General features: G+C 41.4%; 1 protein-coding gene across 1 annotated transcript; it reads left to right on the top strand.

Annotated features, from left to right (window-relative positions):
- Nucleotides 1-3,234: 3,234 nt before the first annotated feature.
- RNF11 (ring finger protein 11) lies at nucleotides 3,235-25,177 on the top strand. Its single transcript, XM_009287483.2, has 3 exons — nucleotides 3,235-3,444; nucleotides 22,387-22,556; nucleotides 23,138-25,177. Exons 1-3 carry the CDS (start codon nucleotides 3,235-3,237, stop codon nucleotides 23,307-23,309), a joined length of 552 nt encoding a protein of 183 aa, XP_009285758.1. The 3' UTR covers nucleotides 23,310-25,177.
- Nucleotides 25,178-26,363: the final 1,186 nt, after the last annotated feature.

Raw genomic sequence — 26,363 nt, forward strand, 5'->3', positions numbered from 1 at the left:
GGAGGGATGAGAGAAACTGTGACTCAGGAAATTCAGTTTCTCCCTTAGCCCTGCATGCAGCAATGAATGTGCAGACTATTATCCCTGCAATACTGAAACCTGTTTCCCTTGATCGTATTTTTTGGACACTGGAGAGGCCTCTGTGTTCTCTCGTTTGCTTTTTCTCCACTCGGAGCAATTTGTATTTCTAGAGGCATAGTTCAGAAGCAGTCCCTGTATGTACTTCACTGAACTCCAAGGCCAAATGCCCGTGCAGGGACAACCTCATCTTCAGTCAAAGACAAATCTCAGCTGGCTGACAATGCCGAGTTTTTTAGAGCTTGGGATTGTAGCTAGCCCACATGCCATTAGAGTTTGGACTGCAAAGTGAGGTCCTAGAAGCATCAAGGAAATGCCTGGTTTATGACTAATAAAATTTAATGGAGCCGTGTGAATATCCAGTGGTAAGCAAAAAATCGGACAAAATTGGACAAAAGCAAGGAATCTGATGTTTTGCAGCCGTGATTAAAACCATTAAATTTACCAGATACTGGCAATTTCTAATCTTTGTCATGGCATAACTGCTTTTTTTAAAAAAAAAAAAAAAAAAAAAAAAAAAAAAAAAAAAAAAAAAAATTTTTAGAGCTTGGGATTGTAGCTAGCCCACATGCCATTAGAGTTTGGACTGCAAAGTGAGGTCCTAGAAGCATCAAGGAAATGCCTGGTTTATGACTAATAAAATTTAATGGAGCCGTGTGAATATCCAGTGGTAAGCAAAAAATCGGACAAAATTGGACAAAAGCAAGGAATCTGATGTTTTGCAGCCGTGATTAAAACCATTAAATTTACCAGATACTGGCAATTTCTAATCTTTGTCATGGCATAACTGCTTTTTTTAAAAAAAAAAAAAAAAGTCAGACTAGAGTATAACCCAGAAATATATCTATAACATAGCTATATATACTTGAGCAGTAGTTCTGTAAAGGCTGTAAGGTTTCCCTATATTCCTCACCACTACCACTCTGTATGGCTGTCCTGATGATTTGTATACAAGCTCTAGCCAGAAGGAAATGGAGCAATATTTATCTGACTTTATTTATTCCTGTAAGATGCATCTTGGTAGTGAGGGATACAAATCTCTTATGATGTAGTGTGCAAACGTTGCAGAATTGAGTGAGGCTGGGTGCTCTTGCCCTTTCTGTTTCAGAGCTGCAGGAGACTTATCTAAGAGATCAAAGTGCATCAGATTCCATTATTTCAGTATCTATGGGACAGTATAACGCATGACTACGCTGGGATGATGCCTGTGTCTGACTTTTATTCATCGTCATAATTAAACCCAGATACAGAGTTTGTTTTGTGCACTGAACATTAATCACAACATTTTATTAACACGGTTGTTGAAATCTGTACTTCAGACATAGTATAATTTTGCAGTATAGATTAAGACCAGTATTTATTTTGCCTGAATAAATTAATTTTATTTAAAGTTCAGAAAGAGAAGTGATTGCTCTCAGGTTTTGAGCAAACAGGTGCAAGCATAGCTCAACTACAGATATACCAAACTGCTAAACTGGTTTGGTCTGTACTGTTGCTTAACAGAAAGCAGTTAACTGCTGTATTCAGTGGAAACTCTATAAAAGGCTCAGATGAGCAAACTAATGCTCTAAATTCAGATTTAGTTAAGACACCAAAATTAATATTTTAACACCTGTAGACTTTATTTCGTGCTCTATAATAGTACTTGCTTAATTGCCATTGCCAGTTTCTGATGTTTTGGGATTTCTCTTGGTTGTTTTCTGTTTAGGTATTAAGATTTGTATTGCAGTTGCATCCATGTATCTTCAATTTAGCTTATGAAATATGACTAAGTCATTGTTTTAGTGTTTGCTTCACAGAGTTCTGTAATGTTACATCTATATATTTGGAGACCTTGTCCCGTGGAGAGTGGCATCCTTGAAAGTATATTACCCTTCTTGGAAGGAAACAATATCACTTTTAAAATTCAAGCAAAAATACTTATTTTAAGTTAACTGTTAATTCTTTTCTAGGTTAGTGCTTTTTCACCTCTTAGTTCCTGGGTCTCTGAGCCTCTATGGGCTGTTTTTACAGTGCTCACAAGAGCTAATAAAATCCCATCTCTAGTCACTAAACTGAGAATACAGGTCCACACCTCTACTTGACAATTTTTAGGGATCTGCAAATCAGAAATGAGTAAGAAGCACTGCATAGGTAGTGTTACTCTAAGGTCTGTCCTGAGCCAAGAAAACTCCTCTGCCTGCCCTGATAGGGGTGTGCCTCTTTAGCTAATGGCATCCATGTGATGCTGCAGTGGCTATGATGGCCAGGTACCCTCCAGCAGCTGGACTGAGTTACATGATGGCCATTGGCCCAAACCTGACTGAGATGCTCAGTTGTTCTCCCACCGCGTCCTTGATTGGAAGTGGTAGTGTGGTACTTAAATCCATCAGAGTGGATTCATACGGTAAGTTGCTTGGAGCTCTGCTGGGTTGTATATAATCTTTCCAGCCAGTCATCTGTAAGAACCAAAAATGAGGTGCAAGGAGGGATTTTACATTATGTTTGAATTTAGACAAACTCTCTGGAATTTCTAAGAATTGAAGTTGTATTTATTTTACTGTGTGGCTAAACTACTGAAAGTAAATTTACCGAAGAATGCCCATTCCTTTTGTAAATATAGTGGGTTTCTTGATTTACAGTAGATGGAGTCAGGTATTCAGAGACACAATGTTTAATAACTAATTAGTTTTATTTTTAAAAATCCTTCAGGAAAGAAAAAATACTACCCACACAAAATTTCATGCTCCAGGTAATCTTTGTTTTCCTTTATAAACTGTATTCTTGTTCAGTGAGTAACCTGTTTTTTCTTACCTCCCAGAAGAAGCAAGATGACCTAGATCTAGAGCTTCCTGGGGAAAAGTTCACTTCACCCTATATATAGCTTCTCCTGAAGTGTATTTATGTAGCTGTCACCTACTCTGAGCTGATAAACTGAGGAGAAAAGAGCTATAGTTTTGGGCTGAGGTAGGAAAGGAGGGTGTTTTATACTTCCTCTTTTTTTTGGGTTTAATAAATACATCTTACGCACATGCCACTAGTTGGATTCCAGCGTGGTGGAGGCCAGACTTCCAGACTCCCAGCTGCCACACACAGAACTTCATGTCTCTGTGTCTCTTCAGTGTGCTGCGGCTGAATAATGACCAATTACCTCTTGGTTAACGAGTGAATTAGATCATGCCTTCGCGCTGGCAGGAGTTTCTGCAGTGGACTCTGAACGTGATATCCTGGGGTCAATGTGTTCTTCGCTCTGGTCGGATCACACAGATGGAGATTCCTCCAAGCAGTGCTGCTGGCGTGGCGGTATTTTTATTGGAAAGCAAAAACTGGGAAAATGGTAGTAACAACTACGGAACAGATGCTACCAAACAGGCTGTTGGTGTTGAGGTATCAGACAAATGTTTCCACCTCAGGGTAACGAGTCAAACAGTGAAGAGTACTGTAGGCTGGGGGAAATTTGTCCATCCCTTTGTCAGCATAAGGCATTTTTTTAAATGTAGGGGAGTTTATCTGAGTCAGTGCGTCAGCAACTTGAGCTATTTGGGCTTCTGCAGCCTTTCTGGGGAGAGAGGAGTACTTTCTGTGTCCCTAAAGAAAGTGCTGCCATCTAACGACACCACATACTCCTCTCCTGGGGTCTTAACCACACCAGGGACGAGTGCCAGTGGAAAGCATTGGTGCCCCTGTGTTGGGGTGTGTACACCTCTTGGCACGTGAGGAAACTGGCATCAGCATTTGTTTAACTTGATTTGAGGCAGGATTCTGCTCCAGCACTTACAAATAATGGCTTTGACAGACACTGCTCAGGAGTGAACTCAGCCAAGGCCAAAGGAGAGGCTTGGGGGCTATCTCTGTGTTCAGAGGACCACGAGCTGAAACCAGGTGAAAATGTCACGTGCCTCGTGATACGTGTCGTGTGTGTCCATGTTTCTGGCGCAAGGAGGTCTGATATAACCATCTGCTGCTGCCAAAAGAGATTGCCTCGCTTTTCCCACTTGCAGCCGTGTGCTCTGCAGTCTCTTCGTGGTGGCTCTGGTGCTTATCTGATCCCTCAGTGAGTCAGCTCATACCCTTCAAGTGTCTGAAATGGGTTCTCTTGCTCTTATTTTCCTCCCGTCAGCTTAGTGAACTGAACTGACTTCCTGGTGGAGATTGGATTTATCTGCACTCTTTGCCATCTATATATTGCATTTTACTTTAGACCTTTCCAGAGATGTCACAGAGGTGTTAGGTATTAGATGTGTGCTGTTACCACCAAGTATTACAGGAGTTTTGGCTTCTCCATGCTGCAATTAAGGATATACTGGGACTTAACTGCATACCAGAGCATGCACAGAATGAATGTCTGATACTGGTTTGGGCAGGGAGTGCATTTGGCAATGGTCTGTATGTGAAGTGCAGTCTAAAGGTGCCATTTCTAACAGTGGGGTGGTGATTTCAGTTGGAGGGATTTTGCTGCTTCAGGACAAATCTCTGATGTAGACAAAGCCTTAGTTCTGTTTTTCTTAAATGTGATCTTTCCGGTTTAAAAAAAACCAACAACAACAAAACATAATAAAATAATATAAATCTGTCTACCGCAACTGCCATTAAAGACGCCTGGATGCTTTTCCTCACTATTTTATTTTTTAAAGATGCTTCATTAATGTTATCTAACAGTTCATAAGTATATTTGGTAAGTACAGGAATGGGTGAAGACTTTCACAGCCTGTTCATGTTGCGCAGCAGACTGTGATATCCCTTGGGACACAACTGACTACAGTAACATCATTCATCTGCATTGTGGGGTACTGTTCTGCCTCTTTCCTCACACAAGCCTTCCAGTTATGACTCCATGGATGGTTTCCAAAGTCTGAACATAACTTGGCAAGCTTTGTCACTGCTGTTAGGAGTTTGATTACCTTTGTGCATATGTATGTGAGGACTGCCAGTGTACGTGGCTTTTAATAAAACAACCTCCCTGTTGTCTAAAACATTTAGATTTAAGAAATTATATAAGTATGCAAGAGCAGAAGCTAAGCTGGCCACCTCAATTTGGCTTTCCTGTTTTATATGTTGTGACTCCTTATTCTAGTTTGGTGTCTGTCAAGAGAGGCTACTAGTTTCCTATTGGAGCCAGCCTTACTTAAAGCAAATTGAGGGACAAAATGCTGTTTCAAGAACTAAACCTGAGAAGCAAATCTTGCTGCTTTTTCATGCATCCGCTTATGCAGTGTTACCCACTCTTGTCATTTCTGTGGTATGCCATGCTCTTGCATAGCTCGAACCCTCTTGCTCAATACCTTTCTGGTTAGTTTTCTGAATTCAGAACCAGTAACACTGAACACGAGCAGTAAATACAATCTTTACAGTTTTTTGGATCTAATGAGCTAAGTTGCATTTTGGCTTAGAGACCTACAAAAAAAGCCCAAAAGCCGCAGGAGATGGGGCTGCCATTACAGTGAGGGACCCCTTTCCTTGTCCGTCACTGGTAAGCAAACAGCCCAGCACATTGTCGGGGCTGTGGGGCACTGCAAAGCTGTAGAAATAGTTTTCTGAATGAGACCGCTTGCTGCCCCTAATGTTTCCTTGGTTTATTTCGCAAAATATGCTGGCCAGGTTTCAGTTCAAATACAGTAACGCATTTCAGCTGGACGGAATATAACTATTTAAATTAGACCAATAGCTATTGCCCTTTCTCCCTTAAAAAGACTTAAGAAACATCAAACTGAAGTAAGATACATCTTTTTTCAGAATCCTTGATGCAGAATGGTTAGCGTGTTCCAGCAATAAAGTGTCTGTATGTCAACATAGGGTGCAGTAATCCCACGTATACGTGTTCACTGATGATCTTACATTTTGCTTGCCACAGGCCAAATCTTTGTCAGTGGTGCAGCTGCCCGGGGCTACTCAAGCAACACAAGTGGGTTTGTAAACCTGGAGATTTCTGTATGTGGTAAAACTTCCAGCTAGCATACTGTCAGCAGGATAAGCTTTATAAATGTCTTTTCTGAGGCCTGCCTTCGCTCCTGCTTCTACTTGTGGGGCGTGCTGCAGGAAACAGGGTTTGGCCAAGAACCCCTGTGCTTTCGCAATAGGTGTTTTCCACCAGTGGGCTATCGAAAACCCAGCAGAGATCGAACCAGAATTGTTAATGCAAAGTGATTTTGTCAAAAAATTTCTTTTCTTATTTTTAAAGCTTTTATTTTGTTAGTGTCTTAAACTTCCAGGTGGATCCGCTCATGACAGTGTCTGCAGACATTTATAATAGCTTCAACAAAACGAGGCTCAGATTTAATGAAGCATTATCGTCTGTATTTTATTTAAATTAGCTTTGAGTTAAATACGACAAGCATTATTGTATGTTGTTACACTGCATCATAGGTTATATTAATTTGGATAACGGCCCTGTTCAGTACAGTGTTGGAAACTGCGTATTAATAAGTGTGTGAATTGGTCTGTTTTCTGGTGTCTGTGAACAAGGGGATATATGGGTAGTTATGCATATGCTCAGTGAAGTTATTTTCTGCAGATAATGTATGATTTTTACAAGATGCTGGTCAAGTGTTGCCCTTACTATTCCTTCAGGGAGCCTCTTTTGATCAATCGAGAAGTAAGGCTCTAGAAGCTATTTCACAGTTCTAGATTATTTATGGCAAGCTTGCACTTCTTATTCTTGTACCAAACAGATCTTTAGTTGTTTTTGTGATGTTTACTCTCCTGATTTATTTAGAGATCAGTCCTATATCCCTTTCAGCCTTTATTTTTCTAGGCTAATGCTTCTGTTTTTATTTTGTTTGTTAGCAGATATGGTATTCAAGCAACTTGGTTTTCCTGAAAAACAAAATCTGTCTTGTCCATAGTCAGTGAAACTAAAAAATAAAAATAAATTTAAAAAAATTATTGCAGTGAATTTTGTCATGGTGACTGATAATGGAAGTCATAGACAATATTTGCTTTAAATCTGCAGAACATGCAGCTCAGAAGTCCAGGGGGCAAGTACCTTTTCATGCGCTGCTAGCCATTATTCCCTCTCACTGGAGTAAACAATTCCATAACATGCTGAAGACCTCACCAGGAATGCAGCGGTACATGAAGTGATACAAAAAAATCAGGACCAGGCCCGTAAGTTACTTCAAGGCTGATTTCTGTACAAAGCTTCAGCGGAGCAAAGAAATTTTCGTTAACCTGATCTGCCAGTCTGAAATTGCTCCACAGGGTACTTGCTTTATGGCTTTGAACAGATTTCATTTGAGGAACATCAGGCTCATTTTTGCTGAAGTTCATGGAGAAAGCCATGCCCAGCCCTTTTCTGCCCCCAAGGAAGCATCTGGAGCTGCCCATCTCCCAAAACGATTGGTTTATTTCTGCTTCTAGTGTCTGATCCAAAACAACAAATGAGAGAACAAAAAATTCTTTGCTGCAGTGATTTCTAACTTACGTCTTTACTGCAGTGGAGATGTGCCTATAGGAAAGGAGGTATCCCAAATAAAGACAGGAATTCAGACTCATCTCCTTGCCTATTTGGTTCAGAGATTACTCAGCAAATCTCTTAGTGCCCCCAGGGAAGCACCTTCACTGACTTCACTTATCCGCAGTGGTGCATAAGGAGACAAAGTGAGTTTAGTCCTGTAAGTCCCGGGACTTGGAGGAGCAGCACTAAATGCTATCCACTTCCCAGGCTACTCTCTGGTGCACCCACTGCCTCAGAGATACCTTTGAGAGGTGTCCTTCCGGGGACTGTATGGTGAGCTAAAAAGTCTAGAAAGATAACTAAAATATATCTGTAGTAATTGAGTGATGATATTTCTGCTTATGGAGTTAAAATCTGAGCAAGAAGCTTCCCATCTTCTTTTTCTCTTCTCTTCAAGCCTATCTAGCTGTTACAGTTAGCTCTGTAGTTATACCCTAATGCCTCCCAAAGTTACAAGGTGTATTTTAGACTAAATGCCATAAATTAAACGTAAAAAAACTCCCAGGGTTTTCTTAATAGCTGTTTTGCTATGGCTGTGTGTATTTTTTTGACTCAATAACGTACTGAATACCTCCAGCTTTACTGTCTCAAAGCTTTCCACCTGTAGCTCAGTGTTACTCCATTTACGGTGTTCTATTGGGACTGCAGTTTGTCTGTGTTTGTATAAACTGGCAAAACTTATTTTAGTGATAGTGTGGGTTGTAGTGGGACATAGTTATTCCACCCTAAACATTAAGGGGGAGAATAAAGTTAGTAAAAGTATTCTTCGTATCTTCATAAAGCCTGAAAGAGTGTCAGTAACATGATGTTAATGCCATTAGGCTTCTCATTTCTGCCTCTGAGGGGCATCAAAAGTAGTACGTACCTCACCTATGGTAGAGTTACGCTTTGGTGCAGGGCCTGAGCAGTTTCCTTCTACCCATGTGTCTAAATCGTAGTATTTGAAAGTCACAGGTAACGTTCTTAGGAAATTAGTGCTTTTAAATTTGCGCAGGTAACCTTTGTATTTCCATGTGATCTTCTCAACTCCAGCCCTAAAACTGCATCATCTCTATCGTTGTATTAGGTGTTCAGGGTTTCTGGTGTGCTTCACACAACATGAAAGATTCCTCGTTGCATATGGATGAGCTAAGGCTAGAGATCTCCAGGCTTCGCAGCTGCTCTCATACGGGTGCATCAGGGTGAAATGGGCCTTTGTCTTCCAACCAGTCAGTCCATATTCAGAAAAATGACCTCTCTGTGTTCATGTCCCTCCTCTCAAACAGTTTTCTGTTCTTCTGAGATTTTGTAGCAGCCTGAGCCTTAATTCCAGCAAGTACTTAAGTAGGTGCTCAAGTGTGGTGTCCCTGGTAGTGTGGTGGTGACGAGATGGCAGTTGGTGGGCCCGCTCCTCCCAGGCTCCGTCGCTGTGGTGGCTGCATGGGTATGTGCTAAAACAAACCACCCCGTCCCTGACATTGAAGTGGAAAAACCCTCATGGCTCCATTAAAAATCCTTAGTAAGTCTGCTATTGGGGTAGTAGTGGGGACATTTGTAGTGTATGTGAGTAGCTAGATTTTATTATCTGATACTTGCAATCAGCAGGACAAATCCCTTGCGGAAAACAAGGTTTTCCTTCACAAAGCTGGTTTCGGTGTAAACAAAGCTCTTGCCACCTTCCACGAGAGCAGGGGTAAGCAGGGGAATGGCCTGACTAAATAGAGGTTTTCCTTCATCCCGTTGGGGCTGAACAAGGTGAGATGGGGGCTGCAGAGGCTGGGCCAGGCTCCATGCTCCCCTTCTCCCCTCCTCGCCCTTGCAGAGCTCTGGACCTGCTTCAGTTCCCCCTTCAAACCATCTAGTCTGAAAGCACCTGTGCTGAAATGAACACAAGTATTTTTGGTGTAAAACAGCACAGGCAAGATCCAAAGAAGAGTGTTTCAAAAAAATAACAGACTAAAAATATTGATTAGACACGTGGTTGCTTATACAGTTAGTGATGGTGTCATACCGTACTCATCTGTGAAGCCGAATGTATGCAGCTCACCCTGGTTGCACCAGCAACTGGCTGTATGTTTCATACATAGTGGTAAAATGAACGTGTTTCCTGGTGAGAGATTAAAGAAAAGACCAGATGCTCATTGAACTGTCTCTGTGCATTGCGAACTTTAAGTAGGAAAAACACATTCTGGAAATATTTTGCTTGTATAACTGACTCCTGAGAAGAGCTATTTATGATTTTTCTACCTGTTCTTGGCACAGGCCTTTTTTCTGTTACAAGAGTTTTGACAGTTGTATGAGATCACACTTGGATTCATGCCCTGCGAGCTAAAAATGCAGAGTCATTGCTTGCGAGGACAAGACTTCGCTGGAAAAAATAGAAACATTGCCCTTGTGTTCACTGCTAATACTGCATCAGAAAGTGGAGCTTCGTCAAGCTTTAGTGTGCCTTAATATTCATACAGTCCTTTCTTGCTTTTAGATAAAGACCTGCTTTAAAAAAAAAAAAAAAAAAAAAAAAAAAAAAAAAAAAAAAAAAAAAAAAAAAAAAAAAAAAAAAAAAAAAAAAAAAAAAAAAAAAAAAAAAAAAAAAAAAACAACAAACCAGCAGATTTAGTAATAATTGTTTTTAGTAATAATTGTTTAATGCCTGAGACATTCCTTTAAGATTAATAAATGACTGGCTGAGATGAGCCCATAGCCTGAGTTGGTGCTTCTGGCTGTTTACTGCTGCTGCTCATTAGCTCAGAGTTGAAATAATTAATGTTACTATCAAATGATGCTAAACAAATAGCTGAACCGTGTTTTTTGTGTGTGTTCAATTCCACTGAAGCAGGAGATGGCAGTGAGTGTGCGCCTGGGAGAGGTGGCAGTGTCCCCACGATGCGGCACCCCAGGCTGCGGCAAAATCTCTTGTGTACAGCCCAGCAGTTCAGGGTGCTGTCAGTACCCCCTGATTCAAACGCCATTTTCAGCTTCAAAATGTGGAAGAAATCACAGAAATCCCCCCATTGGTTGCCCAGGATCTGGTGAAAGGGAGGAGCCGTTGGCTGGGTGGACGGTAGGGATGTCCTTGCCAAGCCAGCACGCCACTGCCGGCGACACCCGGGACAGCTGCACGCAGAGACTCGTACTGCGTTTGAGGTGCCCTAATGTATGGCAGGTGTACTGCGTAGAGGCTTCATCTGTCTGTGGCTTTCTAGCAGGTTAATGCAGAAACATGCTTAAAAAAAGGCTGTGGTTAAGCTGTTGCAAAGCACAGCATTGATTATATCCTTTAACTGGCCTCAGAAAACCTCCTGGTCACCTCTGCACAGCCCAGTCCTCTGCTGCACTGCCTAGGCTGAGGCTTCAAGTCACATACCTGGATCTTAGGGGCATCCACTTTGTGTTAGAAATTCAGATGCCGTTAAGAAAATAAAAAGACCTGTGGATCTGAGTGTACCATCAAACTGCCAAGGTGTGGCAGCTTCCTGCTTGAGCAAGCATTTGTAATTGCAGATGGTTTGTTAAAAAGGCAATTAAGATATTTCAAATTGAGTAAAGAGTTATGATCAAGTGAAGTATAATACAGATTCCTGAGTTTTGAAACAAACCCTGCTGTCTTGGACTGCTTCACTGATACGGTCTCAAAGCAGGTGCTCCATGCCAGCAGGCTCTCTGCTTCAGTTTTTTTTGCTTTGTGGTTATACAGACCCAGCTCATCACCAACCCTGTCTGCTTTTTGAAGCTCTTCTGCAGTAGGACGTGGACTGTTACTACTTTTCTCCCCCAAGTCCTTTATCCTTAGTAGAGCAATCCGTTTTCTCTCCTTTCTCTGTGGTTTGGCAGAGGTTTGCACTGTGTGAGAGTCCAGCTCTGCTGAGTCCCTGTTTGCTGCAAGGCCTGATGGACAATTCTCCATCAGGTTTCTGCTTGGCTTACCTTGCTGGGGGGAGCCTGTTGCTAGCCCACCTTCCTGGCCTAGTGCAGCTTGGCTGCGGGGCTCTGCCTCATCAGCTATTCTTTACCTGCTCCTTGGTCAAGGGGAAGATCCCTGTCAAGGTTTGCAGAAACGCTCTCCTATGTTGCCTCTTCTCTGTATTTTGGTTGGGTAACGGACTGTATCTCTATAAAAAGAACTTCTGTGTCTCTTTTCAAACCTCTTCTTTGGTGCTTGCTTACAACTGGGCGGCTACAGAAAAGTATTTTGTGTTGTCATGTAGGATAAGACATCGGGGGTAGATGATCTGAGATAGCTGCTGTTGATCTGCCTGTTTGTTTTCGTTATCTGTGTTACCTCTTATCTGAGGCTAAATTGACACCTCCCAGAAGACCGTACACGGGGGTGATGTTCTCGTTCCAGCTGGGGCTGTTGTGTCTATTTCAGTCCTGTTTTAGGAACTTAGTGTATGAGGACTTGCATTCGATAGGATGGTTTTGGAAGTGTGTTGAAACTTGCTTTAGGCAAGGCTGTTAAATTGTGTTCTGGATAGCCCTCTTTGCCCAAGGAGAATGCCTGCAATGTTGTTGAACGATAATGCCCAGATAACACCATACACTGAGCCTAGAGATGAGATCATTCATCACTTAATTTCACTGATCCTTTGATATCCTACTCACTATATACTTTTTCTAAAATACATTCCTAGTTATGCAGAATATTTCTCTGCTACATGTTATTATGTTCTTATTAGTTCAAACTAGCACATTTAAATATACATATACACATCTGTTTACACGCGGAAGTACAGCCTGTATTTATACTTCAGCAGTCCTCCCCTGACGGATTGCTTGTGTCTTTAGTTTATGTGCATTTTCGTGTTTACTCCCTGTTTTGGCTTTTTGTCCCCAGCCTTTCCTCTTGGCTAACTAGGGCCAATTTCTGTAATTTTGCTACCTTGTTCCCGAAGTACTCAGAAGGGCTGTTTTGTTCTTAGAACTGCCTTCAAGCTGACCTAATTCTTGCCAAAAGATAAATTTTAGCACTCTTGCTGGTTTTTTTAAGTGTTTGGACTCAGGATTTTGCAATTGGCTTAAGTCCCTGACAGGGGCATTCCTCCATTTTCCTCTTGGCTGCCTGTTCCCAACTCTTTCAGTGGCTATAGCGATTGCACAGTCGATGGTAATGGCTTGTTTGCTTTTCATGAGATGAAGAGTCAGTCAGATCAGTGTCCTCGCAGCCAGCAACTAGAGCCAGTGCAAGGGAAGCGGCAGGACCCGTGTTGCAGAGGCAAGCACTGTTGCAGAGGCAAGCGCTGTTTCAGACAAGTTGGAGTCAGCTGCAGCCTAATCCCCAAATTCCCCGAAACGGTACCAGGAGGTAAGCAGAGGCTGCGTGTGCTTAGCTCGGCTACGCCCAGTCTGGGGGCCCAGCAGCTAGTTCAAAGCGTAATGCACAATGTTACTTAGTGCATTACTTTGCCGACCTGAAGTCACCTATATGCCTATACTCTTTGTAGGGGGCCTGCCTGTCCAGTAATCCGTATCAAGCCCTTCGTGTAAGGGACTTGCACGAGTTTGTCTGAGTGATGCAATGCTTTGGGGGTTATAGGATGGTAGATTTGGGTCAAGCTCACGTCTCAGGAGGCAGGAGCACGTGTGAGCTTAAGCTTTTTTGTCTGCTGTACCCTGAGGTGAGTCAAAGCCTCCAAGTGAGTGGTTTGGGCAAGTGTGCATGGGGGACGGTGTCTGGGACAAACCACACGTGTCTGAGATCACGGGATGAGTGGGGCAGGTTGTGAGTGAGCCTGTTTGCTGCACTGCGTATGGGACCTGGCATAGCGAGAGTCCAGGCTGGTTGCGGACTTTATGTGTTACCCAGGGTGATCAATAGTAGCATTTTTAGCTGTTATCCCTTTGATTTATAGTATAAGCAGGTTGCATGGCTTGATGTTTACCCTTTCCAGAAAGTAAATATGTCTGAAGGAAGTATGAACCGTTCTCCTATTTCTGCATGGACCATTAGCGTTCTGTCAGCTTTTCCATTGTAGCTCCAGAGTGCTTCCCCCATCTCTTGTGTTTGAATGCTGCCTCTGAAAAACATGTTAACTGGGTTCGTTTGTTTGGGGTGTTCTTTTTTATTTTTGCTTCCTGCTAGCCAGCAGTTCCACAGCAGTAAGTGAATGGGACACAGTAGGTTCACTCTGTACCTTTCAGCAGAGGAGACAGTCTGAGAGATTTATTTGTTTTCAGCCTCTTCCGCTCCAGGACCATTTTCTTCTTCACAAAACTTCAGGTTTTTATTTGTTGTTAAATCTGCTCCTCATTTCTCCAGCAACCATCTTGCTTGAACCGTAAGTGCTGTGTTTAATATAGCTGTAGCACTGTATAATAACCGTCTGCGCTTGCCAGGCGTAAGAAGGGGTTTCTGCAAAGATAACCACTTGGCGTAAGTAGAAGAGAACATGTACCAATAATGCAGATGTTGTGGTTTGCTTATGTGGTAGGATGATCCGCATACATGTGCTGTTCTACCACCAACTGTAGAAATGACTGCTGGCCCCTTCTGCTAGATTTTCTCCTTACCCAGCTGCTTTGCTTTGTAGTCCTTGGGGTGTACAAGTCTCAGGAGGCTGCATTTTGTGCCTGAGTGTCCTTAATTTAATGTTTAGGGGCAACTGTTCTTCCCTGGCTTTGCTCACTGCAGCAACTTGACAGAAGAGCATGACTTTTTGTAAATTGTTTATGGATATTCTCCCTCCCTATATATAAAAAAAACCCCCTATTAAAATAAACATGCTAGGAGCTGTAAGAAGAGGACTTTGTTATCTCTTGGAAGTGGCCTGATGCTGTAAGTGGAGCTGTCAGTGGGGCTGTCTGGAGAGATGGAGTCAGTTCTCTGGTGAGCAATTTGGTGGTCTAGGATGTGTTGGTGTATATGTTATCCACTTTCCTGAAGAAATTCAGACTCTGATGTTTGATGGGATCACTGGAGAAAGGAACAAGGACAGCTAAAACCGACACAAAGCTGGTGAACAAGAACTCAGTTAGTGGAACTGTACCCAAGGATATGGCCCTTGAGCCAGAGAAACTTGCTGTGCAGCCTGGAAATGTGAAAACTGGTTGTGTTTCCAGGGATTAATTACTGCTTTTTAATTACTGCTTTCCCCCTACAACTCCTTGCTAATCTTTTGTATTTAGGTTTGCGTTGATGGTTAATCAAATTTCAGAGCAGGTGACTCTACAGAGCAGCAGGTGATTTCCATCTGCCAGGTATGGCTGGCTTTGCACTGGCCAAGCTGAAAAGTGCACCGTCAACGATTTATCTTGGCAGTAGGTAGCCTTTTTGATTTTGTGTGACAGCTTGAAAACGAAGTCCCTTTCTCTAATAGCCCTTGTCACTGTCTAGGAAAGCAGCAGGCAGGATGCATCTAGTTTGTACCTCCTCTCCCTCTGCCCCAGCCCTGTTCAGTAGCAAAGCTGAGCTCAGGGGACAGGTGATATTTTAAGAGTTGGCAGCCAGGACTCACTCTCTTTCATGGTTGCTTATCTTTTCCAACTCTTCAGATATATTTATTTTTCAGTAATTTCAATAGAATAATTGTGAAGAAAGCAAAGGACAATTTTACGGTTTTAGTAATAGCTTAAATGAGGCTACGCTGCCACTGTAGAACCACTGTGGCTTTCACCAAAAAACACCTCCCTCTGAAATGATACATGGCTCAAACCGGGTGTTGCTTCTTAATTGGTGTTAGCAGCTGGAGAAACACTGTGCAGATTCTACAGGTTCCTCTCCTCTGTTGCAGACTGTTTCCTTAGTCTGTTGTTATATTAATTACTGACCATATCTACAATGCCAAATTCCTACAATGCCAGAATTCTTACTAATCTTCCCTTAAGAGCGCCCTGGTGGGAAGCATGTACGAACCTGAACACATCCCAGGTGCAGGGGGGCCCTTGCTGGGTTTTGGAGCGTTACTCTCCTACTTGCTATGGAACAGTAAGATGCTAGTGCACATGTTTATTTAAACGATAATTTGTGATACTAATAAAAGTTCAAAGGAAAAACTGAGATGTGAAATTTTTTGTCGTGGGGTTTTTTTTGTCCTTCAGCGCTGTCAAACTTGTCAAGGAATACATCAGACAAAGGAAAGTTAAAAGTAAAGTGGTTTTGTTTAAAATGGTCACGAACAGTTAAAGTAAGCTCTCTCCAGCAAGCAGTGGTAACAGAACAATCCCTTAATAAATATTAAAAATGAAGTATACATTTATTGACCTTAAAGCTCCAGATGAATCAAGTATACCTTCAAAATTTAAATTGTGTCTCCTTAGGGAGGAATGTGGGAATCCTGAGAAATGCAAGGACTCGGAACCGTATTTTAAAGGCGCGTGTGTATTTAGTAGAGCGGTGCGATGAATCTGTTTTGAAACATCATATTATTTGTTGGGAGAGAACTACTTGGATCTTCACACTTCTCACATAAACAAAGGGAATCGGTCTTTGGCATGTTTGAAAATTTGGTAAAGGATCAGTTACAGTTTTGCTTAATATGGTGTGCATTTAATGTTTAATCTCTTTTCTGACTGTATTACTGTTAAGTGAATGGGGTCCGCTAGACAAACCCGTGCTTTAGATTCCAGCTTGTGCCAGAACGGCTCCTCTTGTGCGCACGTGTGTGTCTGAGCTGGTTGTCTGTCCCAGGTGTCCCCTCCAAGTGGGAGAGGTGAGAGGAGGGGATTTTTCTTTCAAAAGAACTGTTTAGCGTAAGTGTTCAGCTATTGCAGTTATTCATACTGACTGGCTACCTGGAAGCAGGAACATAAAAGATTGGGTAACAATTTCATTACATGGTATTTTATAGCAACTGCTATTCAGCTTTATAAATGAGCTGTTCTGTATGGCAGAAAAAGGTTTTTATAGTTGGCAGGCTGCTTGTAGTATTCTAAGGATTATTAAAGTAAGCTGTAGTTGTCGCGTAACGCACATTATAATGGCGAGTGGTTTTACGGTAATATGTCTTGGGGGAGGATATTATTTCAAAATGTGTATTCACATACGGATGGAGTTTGAGTCTTTTCACCCAGATCAGAATGGCATTCACAGAAAAGGCCCCTGGACTGTCATCCCAGTGAGTTCCTTATGAGTAATGAAGTAGCAAGAAGAGAAAATTTCATAAAATTCAGCGGGGATTTTGCAAAAAAACCAAAAAGCATGATTTTCTTCCTCACCTCCTGACTTCACATTTATAAACTGAAGTTGTTCTTGTCTAGATTAGTTCTTTAGGCTTCCTGCTAAGCATCTCACCTTAGAGGTGAGAAAACTGGGAAGCAGCAAGACTGAAAGATTTGTATAGTGACGATGAGCGTTGTAATAGGCAGCGATGCTGCAAGGTTGTTAAAAGGCCAGGCCGCTTTTCAGAGCAGTTTGAGGGCTGGTGAGCAGTAAAGCGTATGTGGCCCTGATGCAGCTGTATGTGAACCAGCGCAGCTGCTTTCAGACAACACGTTTCAAGAAGGACATTTGCATATCGAAGGGGTTTCAAAAAAGAGCTGTGGGAACGGCTGTGGAAATTCAAATTGAACTGTTATATTTGCATTAATTAATTAGGCAGCACCTGCAAGGAGTGTAAGTGCTATACCTACTAGCATTTAAAAAAAAGTAAAAAAGACTTAGGATAAAGATAGCTAGGAAGACGTTTGTCTCCTTTGTCGGACTGAATTAACAGATATGCTGTTGATCTGGTGTTAAAATGCAAATAAATATCCCAGGGTGAGACACACTGAGAGCATTGGATTAGATGAGGAAGAAAATTTAGAGATGGAAACCGAGCAAAGCAGTCAGTAGTGGAAAGTGGGTGGCTGTAGACAGGATCTCAGGGACAGCAGTGAAGCTTTAACTTCTGGAACTATTAGATGTTATGAATTATTCATCTCACCTTTGACCTTTCTGAAAGGATAATTTGTGCACGTTGGTGCAATTATTAAAAACAACAAACAAACAAAAGCCCTGATAACATACTGCTGATATGTGGCGTAGAGGGATGGTAAAATAATCTTTATCCAGGGATTAAGAGTTTCTGATCTACCACTGACCTGTTTTCAGAGTATTACAAATTCATTGCACTTGCAAAAACAAGATGAAAATGCTGTAAAACAAGAGAAAAGCAGATTTACAGCAGCATAAGTAAGCAAGGTAAGTTGCATTGATGAGAAAACTTCAAACAAAAATCATGCTTGATGAAACCTCCTTTTTCTAGGTGAGAACCCAAAGCGTGCTTGGGAATCTGCATGCAGAAACAAAGTGTCTGGGCCTTTTAAGCCATGTGTGAAAATGCATTTTTCACTTCTAATGAAAATAAACAGACCTCCAGATGCCCTCTATGATTTTTTTTTTTTCTTTCCCCTCCAAAGGAGGAGGAGCCAGGGTGAGATGGAGATACAGACCCTGCTGTAGTCCTCGAGTCTAAATTAATGCTGTTATTTAAGGGCTGAATAAACATTAGGAATTAATTATTTCTGTGCACAGAAAGCCAGGGAAACTTGTGCTGACACCACCTACTTTGTGAAGAAGAAAAAAGCTGTGTATCTCCAGGACTGTGGCCATCTGAGATGTTTCACCACTAGTAAATTCATATGGGAAAAAAATAATTGATTAAAGCAAATTAAGTGCCAGAAAGTGATTTTTATTTCATTGCCTGACGCTAATATGTGGTTTTGATTATTTGTTTTGGCCTTTTTTAGGTTTTTTTTTTTTTACATGGAGGAATAGAGTTAACATAAAATTTCATCTTAGTTTGAAACGCCTGACATCTTTATCGAATGATAAATAACACAGACTTTGGCTAGAAGTTCAGTATTTCGTAATTTTGTCTGCAAAAACATTTTCCATGGTAGATAAAGGGAAAAGTGAGACACCAGAGCAATAAATTCATGCTTGTCTTTGGAGTAAAATAGTAATTACTTGGGTAATACAGTCTTTTTTTCTATATATACATGTCAGGGGGCCTCTAGCTACAAATGTAAGTTGACTGAAGTCTCGAATCCTCACGTCGTTACCCTTGAATATCCACGCTGGAGCGAGCGGGACCTTGCTTTAACATGGGTTGATAAAAGTAGCTGTTATAAACTGTGAAAGATTTGCAAAGGAGTGATAAACCCACACAGGCAGGGCTGCCCTCCGTCCTTACAGACGGCTTGAAATTATTGTCGGATGAGCTTAACTTCCAAAAATGCTTCAGAGATTTGGTAGTGGAGAAACCAGAGGATGCAGCTGCTAGTGTGGTGGTGTGGCAGCGGTGGCTGCCTGTGGGGCCAGCCTGGGTGCGTGCCAGCGGGGCTACCAGGGGCTGAAGGAGCCCAGCTCGACTGATGGGTGGTGGTCACGGTCTAGTTGAGGGAGCACTTCATGCAGTCTACTCCATCTCTTACTCTGACCCCTCTGGCGATACCGAATGTCACTTCAACAAACTGAGTCAGAGGAATCTGGGCTCTCATATTCTCATGAATGAAGAGTTTAAAATATTTTTAGAATCATACAGGTATAAACACACCTCTTCTTTTTATCTGTTGGAGGGGAGAGGACTGTTTTGAAAAGGTCATTGTCGGTGTACCCTATAATTTGACTCTCTGCAACGTGTGCGGCTGTGTTCTTCCATTTTACTGGTATGTTTGTATCCAGTGGACTGCTAGCTCTGTTTGGGCAGGCTTTGAATAGTAATCTGGAGGTGAGATTAAAGTGCCACCAAACAGCGTGTTAAGGAAGTGCACCCGATCATGGGTATTGAGCGGTCACTCCTTTATTTACAGTAGTACAATTTATGCATTTTTCACAACAGCTTGGCAGCCAGACCAACCCTAATTTTTTATATTCACAAGCATGAAGATGTCATGGTGAAAGACAGCACCGTTTTTACCCAGAGTTACTCATCTGACAGGAGATTCTTGTCTAGTACGTGAAATTGTAGAAGCCCACAGCTGGCAACTATAAATTTCTGCCTTAATTGGTTATGTCAGACGTGTAGTGCAGGGTGGTGGCACTGCAGGGAGGGAACCTGGAACAGGACGCCAAAAGGATTGTTTCCATATAGCACTGGCGGTCGGGAAAGCATTTGTGTATTTGGCATGGGAAGGGGGCTCGGGGGGTCCATCAGGCCCCTCTTCGTCAGGTCTCTGCGGGGAAGACGACACCCACAGGAGAGGGGCACTGCAATAATACAGAAATGGGTTCCCCAGGTGCATAGTCCCTCAGTGGTTGCTCGCAGCAAGCGCCTGTAAAAGACTAGAACAAGGGAATGAGGTTTTGTTGTTTGGCCTATTACAGGCTTAAAAGTTGTGTTAATTTACTGTCCAAAACTTAAGCGAAGCAGTCATCGGTTGGATAGCATGACCCATTTCTCATTTCAGAGTTGTCCAAATGGGATAGTTTTAACTTGCAACAGATTCTATTTAACTGTAGTTTCCTTTTGCTGTGTAATTTCTGCTGAGATGATCAGTTTGCTGTTGTTCTGCTGTAGGCATTCACTGTCAGTTGTCACTGCTACTTCCAGACGTTTTGAGAGTTTCTTGGATCTTTTTTCCTCCTCCTGTTTTTGCCTTTCCTTGTATTTCTGCATTATCACTTGCAGTCATGGTTTTGCCAAGGGGAGCATATTAAATACAGTAGCTTCCCCTCCTGCCCTTATTAGCGCCAGCATGTGCCGTGCATGTGGTTAGTTATACTGCTCTTCTTTCTTTCTAAAATGGGAAGGAGGGTGCATCTCTCTCCAAATGCTAAGTGTTCTGTACGTCTTTGTGACAAATAACGGAGCTAGCAGTAATGTCTTCTGCTATTGATTTAATAATCTGTCCAAAGAAGTATAGCAAAGCCTTGGGGAAAAAAAAAGTTACTCATAATTTATGGTGTTAAGTTCTTGAAACATAAAAGCAGGACCGGGCTCTGCCTCAAGCTGATGTGTTCAGTGCAGAGGGTCTGCAGCATTTGGGAGGGGAAAAAATGCTTTATTTTGCTGACACCGCAGGTTGCAGAGCCACTTCATGAACACTGTTATATCTGACGGGTCATCCCTAGCTTCAGCTGGTGCTTTTCCCTATCCAAACAACGATTAGAGAATACTTTAGGTAATTTAAACCACTAAAAGGCAGCTGATCTAGAAGAAATCTGTGATTCTGTGAAATACAGTTTAGAGTAGTCAGGAAATTAATCAAACTTACTGGCATTTTGCCTTTTGAACGTTCTCATAATTCCTCTGAGTTCTGCTAGGAAATCAGAGGGGGAAATCCTAGTGTAGCTAAATGAAGAGAAGACTCTGAATTCTACCCCACAGCTGAATTGCAAGTGATAGGCACTGCGTTAAAAGAATAGTTGCCAGGCAAACTTGTATTTTTGATTAGCATTTCTCGTAAGCAAGGACTTCTGCTGCTGGGCACCCCCAGCACCGGCCGGCGAGGGGCTGTGTGCCCCTCGGGCTGCTTTCCCCTGGCCTTCCAGGAGTCCTGTCTGTCTGCTTGCCATGCTTCCTAGCAGTGAAAGAAGAATTGCTTTATCAGGTTTTGCAAGCGCAGTATTACATGCGTTAAACTCTGCTGTCAGTTGAACACTGAACGCTGCACTAGACTATTGCCGGAGCAGGCCAAAAGGCAAAGAAGGAACAGGAGAGGGGAACACAGCTGTGTTCCTGTTGCTAGAAATATCTGGAGATGCCCACAGCGGTCCATACTCTGGAAGGACACGCACATTTCAGAAGGTGGTTGCTCTGTCACGGATGGTGAAAGCCCACGTCTTCCCCGTATTGCTGGTGAGAGAGGGGGAGTTTGGCAATGGAACTTTGTTGGGAGGTGATGTGTGCTGCATCAGCGCTTCCTGCGGTGCAGCTGCACACACTCCTGCAGTCTGCTTGCTTTGCAGCGATGTCCTCTGAAACGTCAGCTTTTGCATTTTTCAAACAGCTGAATTGATGCTATTGTGCCTCTGATGCACCAGGTTTATTTTCAGAACACATCTATAAGTTGAATTTTTTCCTGTTTAAGAAGTACCATTAAAATAGGCCGATTGCAAGAAATTGTCTCCCTACTAACAGTAGATTTATGGCTACTGGCCAATACTGTCTTAATAGTATCTCCTGTTCAAAATTGGTATTTACGTCCAAAAAAGTGCTTTAAAAGCAAGTAAAATAAGTACCATGTTAATATAAATGTTAGTGAAAATATCTAATCTAAAGTTCGTCAATATTCAAAAGAAGCTTCTGAGAACGTGGCAGAGGAAGGACTGCATAATACCTACATGTTGCCTGTTTTTTGTTTGGGAAATATGTACTTTAAACATACAGCAGTTGAAGTCGAGCTTGGGAGAACTTGTAAAATCATATTAATGTATGAGAACCAATGTAAAGCTTGGATTACTTAAGCTATTCTTTTTATTGTCCAGGTGACATTTTTTAAACACACAAGAATTAAATCTACAGTTCTGGATTGGAGCTTGCATGGCCCGCAACAGTTCACATAAAGTTTAGTTGTTATAGAACCAATAAAACCTTCCTCTCTAGGCACTGTCCTCATCTTTGCAAATAATTCTTCCTAAATGTAAAAAAAATCTACTTTTTGTTACAAATACTGTGGGCTCTTTCTCAGCCAGCACATTGTTCAATTCAGTATCTTAGCAGTTCACCAGGTGCCTGTAAGGTTTATTTGCCTGCTGTCATGTGGAGTTTGTTGTACGTGTATTTCATGTATGAGTGACTGCTGGAGATAAAGCTTTCGCAGAGAACAACCACAAGCAGCTCTGTGCTCAAGATACTGGCCTCAATTCTTTATCCCATTCTCAATATAATCAGAGCCCTAAAATTGCAAAGTAGGGGTGGGAGATCGTACAAACGCTTGTAGGACTAAGAGAGGAAGAGTTAAATACATTGCCTGTACTGTGCTATGAAACGCTAGGAAAGCCTCTGTGGTTTTTTTTAACTGAAATATTTTAATTTTAGGAGCAGGTCCCTGTTCCTGTTTATCACCCGACTCCTAGCCAGACTCGGCTAGCAACACAGCTGACAGAAGAGGAACAAATCAGAATAGCGCAGAGGATAGGCCTTATTCAGCATCTACCTAAAGGAGTCTATGATCCTGGAAGAGACGGCTCCGAGAAGAAGATCAGAGAGTAAGTTGGCTGTTGCATTGGTTTATGATATTGCCCTGGGAAACCTGATCTTGTCCTCCTGTTTTTGGCTTATTTTCAGGGACTGTAATTTAAGACTGTAATTTAATGTAGCTTTCTGAAAAAAAATGACTGGGCAGGAGGCTCTTTCCTTTATCCTCACTTGTTTTCCTCTTACAGGTGAAACTTACTTTGCTGACCCATGTAATTCATGCCCTTAGAGGTTTTTTCCCTCTTTATCCTCTCTTCACAGGGAAATAATTTCCTGTTACTTCCTCAGCTTTATGGCTCCCTTTTACCATTTCTAATTTCATGCACTCTGCTGAGCTGCCCCCGCCATGCCTACAGAAGGCTTCCTGACCTCCCTGACGTTGTAACCACGGGCACATACTACAAAGGAAACGCCAAAAAATCCTAGTGCTTGGTGGAGCCAGCACTGACAGAGCTAAGAACTCCTCACAGTATCTGCAAGTACTGAAAGTTTGTTGGACTCAAACATACCCAGGAGTAGATACTACACTACTTTTCATTTCCAGTATGGTAACAGCAGCTTAAATGTTTTTATGATTTTTATTTTTCCCCAGATGTGTCATTTGTATGATGGACTTTGTCTATGGGGACCCTATCCGATTTCTGCCGTGCATGCACATTTACCACCTGGACTGTATAGATGACTGGTTGATGAGATCCTTTACCTGTCCATCCTGCATGGAGCCAGTGGATGCAGCACTGCTTTCATCATATGAGACTAACTGAGCCAGGGTTTCTCCACTGAACCTTCAAGGAGACCATCCACTTTAATGGGTTTGATCCTTTTGTCATTCAGCCCAAAGAGCCAGGAATTAGGAATTAAGATCATGCACAAAGTATACATTTCCTAATAAATAAATAAATAAATAAAATATTCCTGAATGGCTGCAAATATTGGAAAAAACATAGTATTTTAGAGACTATAGAAAAGTAGGTTGTTATTTTTAATGTAAAGCCTTGACCCACTGTTGTCTTTTAATGTTTGTTCTTACACCCATATATAGGAATTGTGTAAAGTGTTACAGCAACCGTAAATGTTTAAACTGCGTGTATCCAGTTTTATTAGCAGCAAGATAAGAGTATTTTTTTCCTAAATAAAGTAACCAGTTTTGTTCTGATTCTTTTCACAAGTCCTGGCATTTGGGTCAAGGCTTTATTGAAATCTACATTTTATAACACTGGCACAAAAAAATAGTTTTAAGCTTGTTTGCACAGTTCTTTTTCTTTTTTTTTTTTCTTTTCCATTGGAGATGGAATTCATTGCCTTAGGTCTTTTTAATAGTGTATTGTTATTGTTGGGCTGGCTCTATGCTTGAAAACCAGTTTATTTATAACCTGTTAAAAGTGCTTTTTTGTTTGCAGTTAGGAATATGCAGACTTCAAAGTGATCTCCTAGCTTGTAAGCAAACCGAGATGCATTATCCCTTTTCTACAAGTGATGTGGAATACGAAGCTATGAAACAAGTCCTACAGTGAAATTACGGTTTCATGTTTTTTATAACTTGCTTCGGTTTTGATGAAACAACAGTCCTTAAACTTTAATATGTCACCTTTAACTTGATCAGGTTAAAAGTGGGCCAGATGGACAAAAAATAGTTAAGCTACCCTGACTGAAAAAAAAAAAATCTTTGGAACTAATGTAGTGTTAGCGTTGATCACTTATTCTACTTTTTTCTCCCTAAAAATGGTTGTCTTGGATCATAGCAAATGGATACTGCATCTCTCGTTCTTGTAGTTCTTAGGTTACCAGAAGTTAAGAATAAACATACTGTATCTCAGTCTCCTGTATTAAATGTATCTGTTAAGCCCTGCTGGCTGACACATCAGTCGATCAAACAGATATAAAATCAGATACAAGAAAAATCTATTTTGTTCTGCATGTAAATGCAAAGTTTATATAAACACAGGCTGTCATACTAGCAGTTGAGGGGGAAAACAGTACTGCTATAGCCAGAACAACACAATTAGCTAATTTCTGCAGCAAACAGTATGTGCTTGTTAAGAGATGGTCTAGCAAAGATTGTAGCTGTAAAGACCTTTTATCCACCTAGCATGTTTTTTTTTCTTTTTCCTTTTTACTTTCTTTAATGTACCCTACTGTGACTTTTATACATTCAACACAATGCTGATACATTGAGAAGTCCCGGTCTTGCAAAATGAGATGCAATCTCAAGTTAACCACAACAAATCGGGGAATGTTCTTGATTGTTTTTCATATATAGTTTCAGTACTTGATACAACAAGTTGTGTTTAAAGACTCAAGTACTTTGAAGACTTAGTGTATTTACAATATAGAAGAATTGTGCATGTTATGGATAATTTTTGAAGGATTGGTCAGCAAAATGTAGAATCTACATGTTGATTTATTTATTTATTATTCCTGCAGCTGACAGCAACCTGCTGTCTTCGAGAAGAACTCTTAAGTAGCAGTCAGAAGGAATTGAAAGCAGTCTACAGTTCTAGATTCACCCAAATTGCTACACGTTTATCTGGACACAATTTTTTGCTGAATTCATACATACCTAATTACATGGATCAAAATCTGGGAAGGGAGACCTGAAGTTGTGCAATATCACTGTTCCTTTTCATCATTCCATGTTGTGTTCCTTTGTGTCCTCCTTTTTGTCTGTTTGTTTTGGGGTGTTGGTTTTTGTTGGCTTTTTTTTTTTTTGGTAAAATAATGTCCACATTAAGTATTCATTTCTTTATCTTGTTAAAACTGGCAAATGAACAATTTGAAAAAACAGCATTGTCATGTTGGTATTAGTCTTTATTTATTACAAGACTTGATTAAGAAAGATTTGAGAGAAATATGAAGTGGCCAATAACTGAGCTGAATGCTTTTCTAGGCACTTTGTATAGTTGAACTTTAACGCTGATATACTTACTGGGCTAAGGGAAAAAATTACTTTTATTAAAATACTTGTTAAATAGCAAAAAGGTGTGAAGGGCTAAAGCTACAGTTGATTACACAGAAACATTCCAAAAAGTTCAAATTTTAGCTTAAAGACAAATGTGTAAATATAACAAATAAATCAAATGATTTTTCAAGTTTTTAGGTGCAATGCTGTTCTGGATGACTTCTAATTCAAAAAAGTAATTGATCTGAACTTAACACAAAATAATGTGTAAACTGAATTTTAGCTACAGTTGTGAAACAACCAGATCTCTGTCTTAATTCCACTATCTGTAAGATGAAGATAATATCTCCTCTCTCAGAGGTGTCTAATAAATTAATTACACTTCAAACATATTAGACAGTCCATTTACAGCACAGCTGTTTCCTAGCCAGAGTCTGCTGCAGCTTAGTTGGTGGGAAGGGCTGGCTCTTACTCATCTGGACCTGTTCAACCATAGCCCTTGTTATGTCAGGGCTGTCTGTTTCAGGGTGGACAGGGCCACAGTAAAATGCCTGCAAAGCAATTTGAAGCAAAAAAATACTCTTACACACAGTAGCTGTAAGTAAGTGCATCAACAATCCTCAAAAAATGTTGCTTTAAAGCATTCTGTAGGGACTATGCAGTATGATGAAAACTGTTCAGTGCATCATACGCTGTTCAGTGCCACACCGCCATTTGTACGTTAGAACTGTAACTGGCAAAACAACCCTGGCACAGACCCAGAAATAGCTGAGTGGATCATCAGGCTTAATCCTCTGCAATTTCAGGCAACAGCACAAGACACATCATTGAGTTTGAAAGTCCACACCCCCCTACTCATTGCCAGACACCGCAGCCTCTCCTAGCAACCTGCTATCCCATTTAAAGACTAAGAGCTGCC

Source organism: Aptenodytes forsteri, unplaced genomic scaffold (genome assembly GCF_000699145.1).
Source record: "Aptenodytes forsteri isolate BGI_AS27 unplaced genomic scaffold, ASM69914v1 Scaffold119, whole genome shotgun sequence".
In the NCBI taxonomy this organism is placed as follows: domain Eukaryota; kingdom Metazoa; phylum Chordata; class Aves; order Sphenisciformes; family Spheniscidae; genus Aptenodytes; species Aptenodytes forsteri.

What these genes read in the sequence shown, in the direction of transcription:
- RNF11 (XM_009287483.2), top strand. Translation starts at nt 3,235, where the DNA reads ATGCCTTCGCGCTGGCAGGAGTTTCTGCAGTGGACTCTGAACGTGATA. An exon ending in AACAGGCTGTTGGTGTTGAG is followed by an intron (nt 3,445 to 22,386) that starts GTATCAGACAAA and finishes TTTTAATTTTAG; the next exon opens with GAGCAGGTCCCTGTTCCTGT. An exon ending in TCCGAGAAGAAGATCAGAGA is followed by an intron (nt 22,557 to 23,137) that starts GTAAGTTGGCTG and finishes ATTTTTCCCCAG; the next exon opens with ATGTGTCATTTGTATGATGG.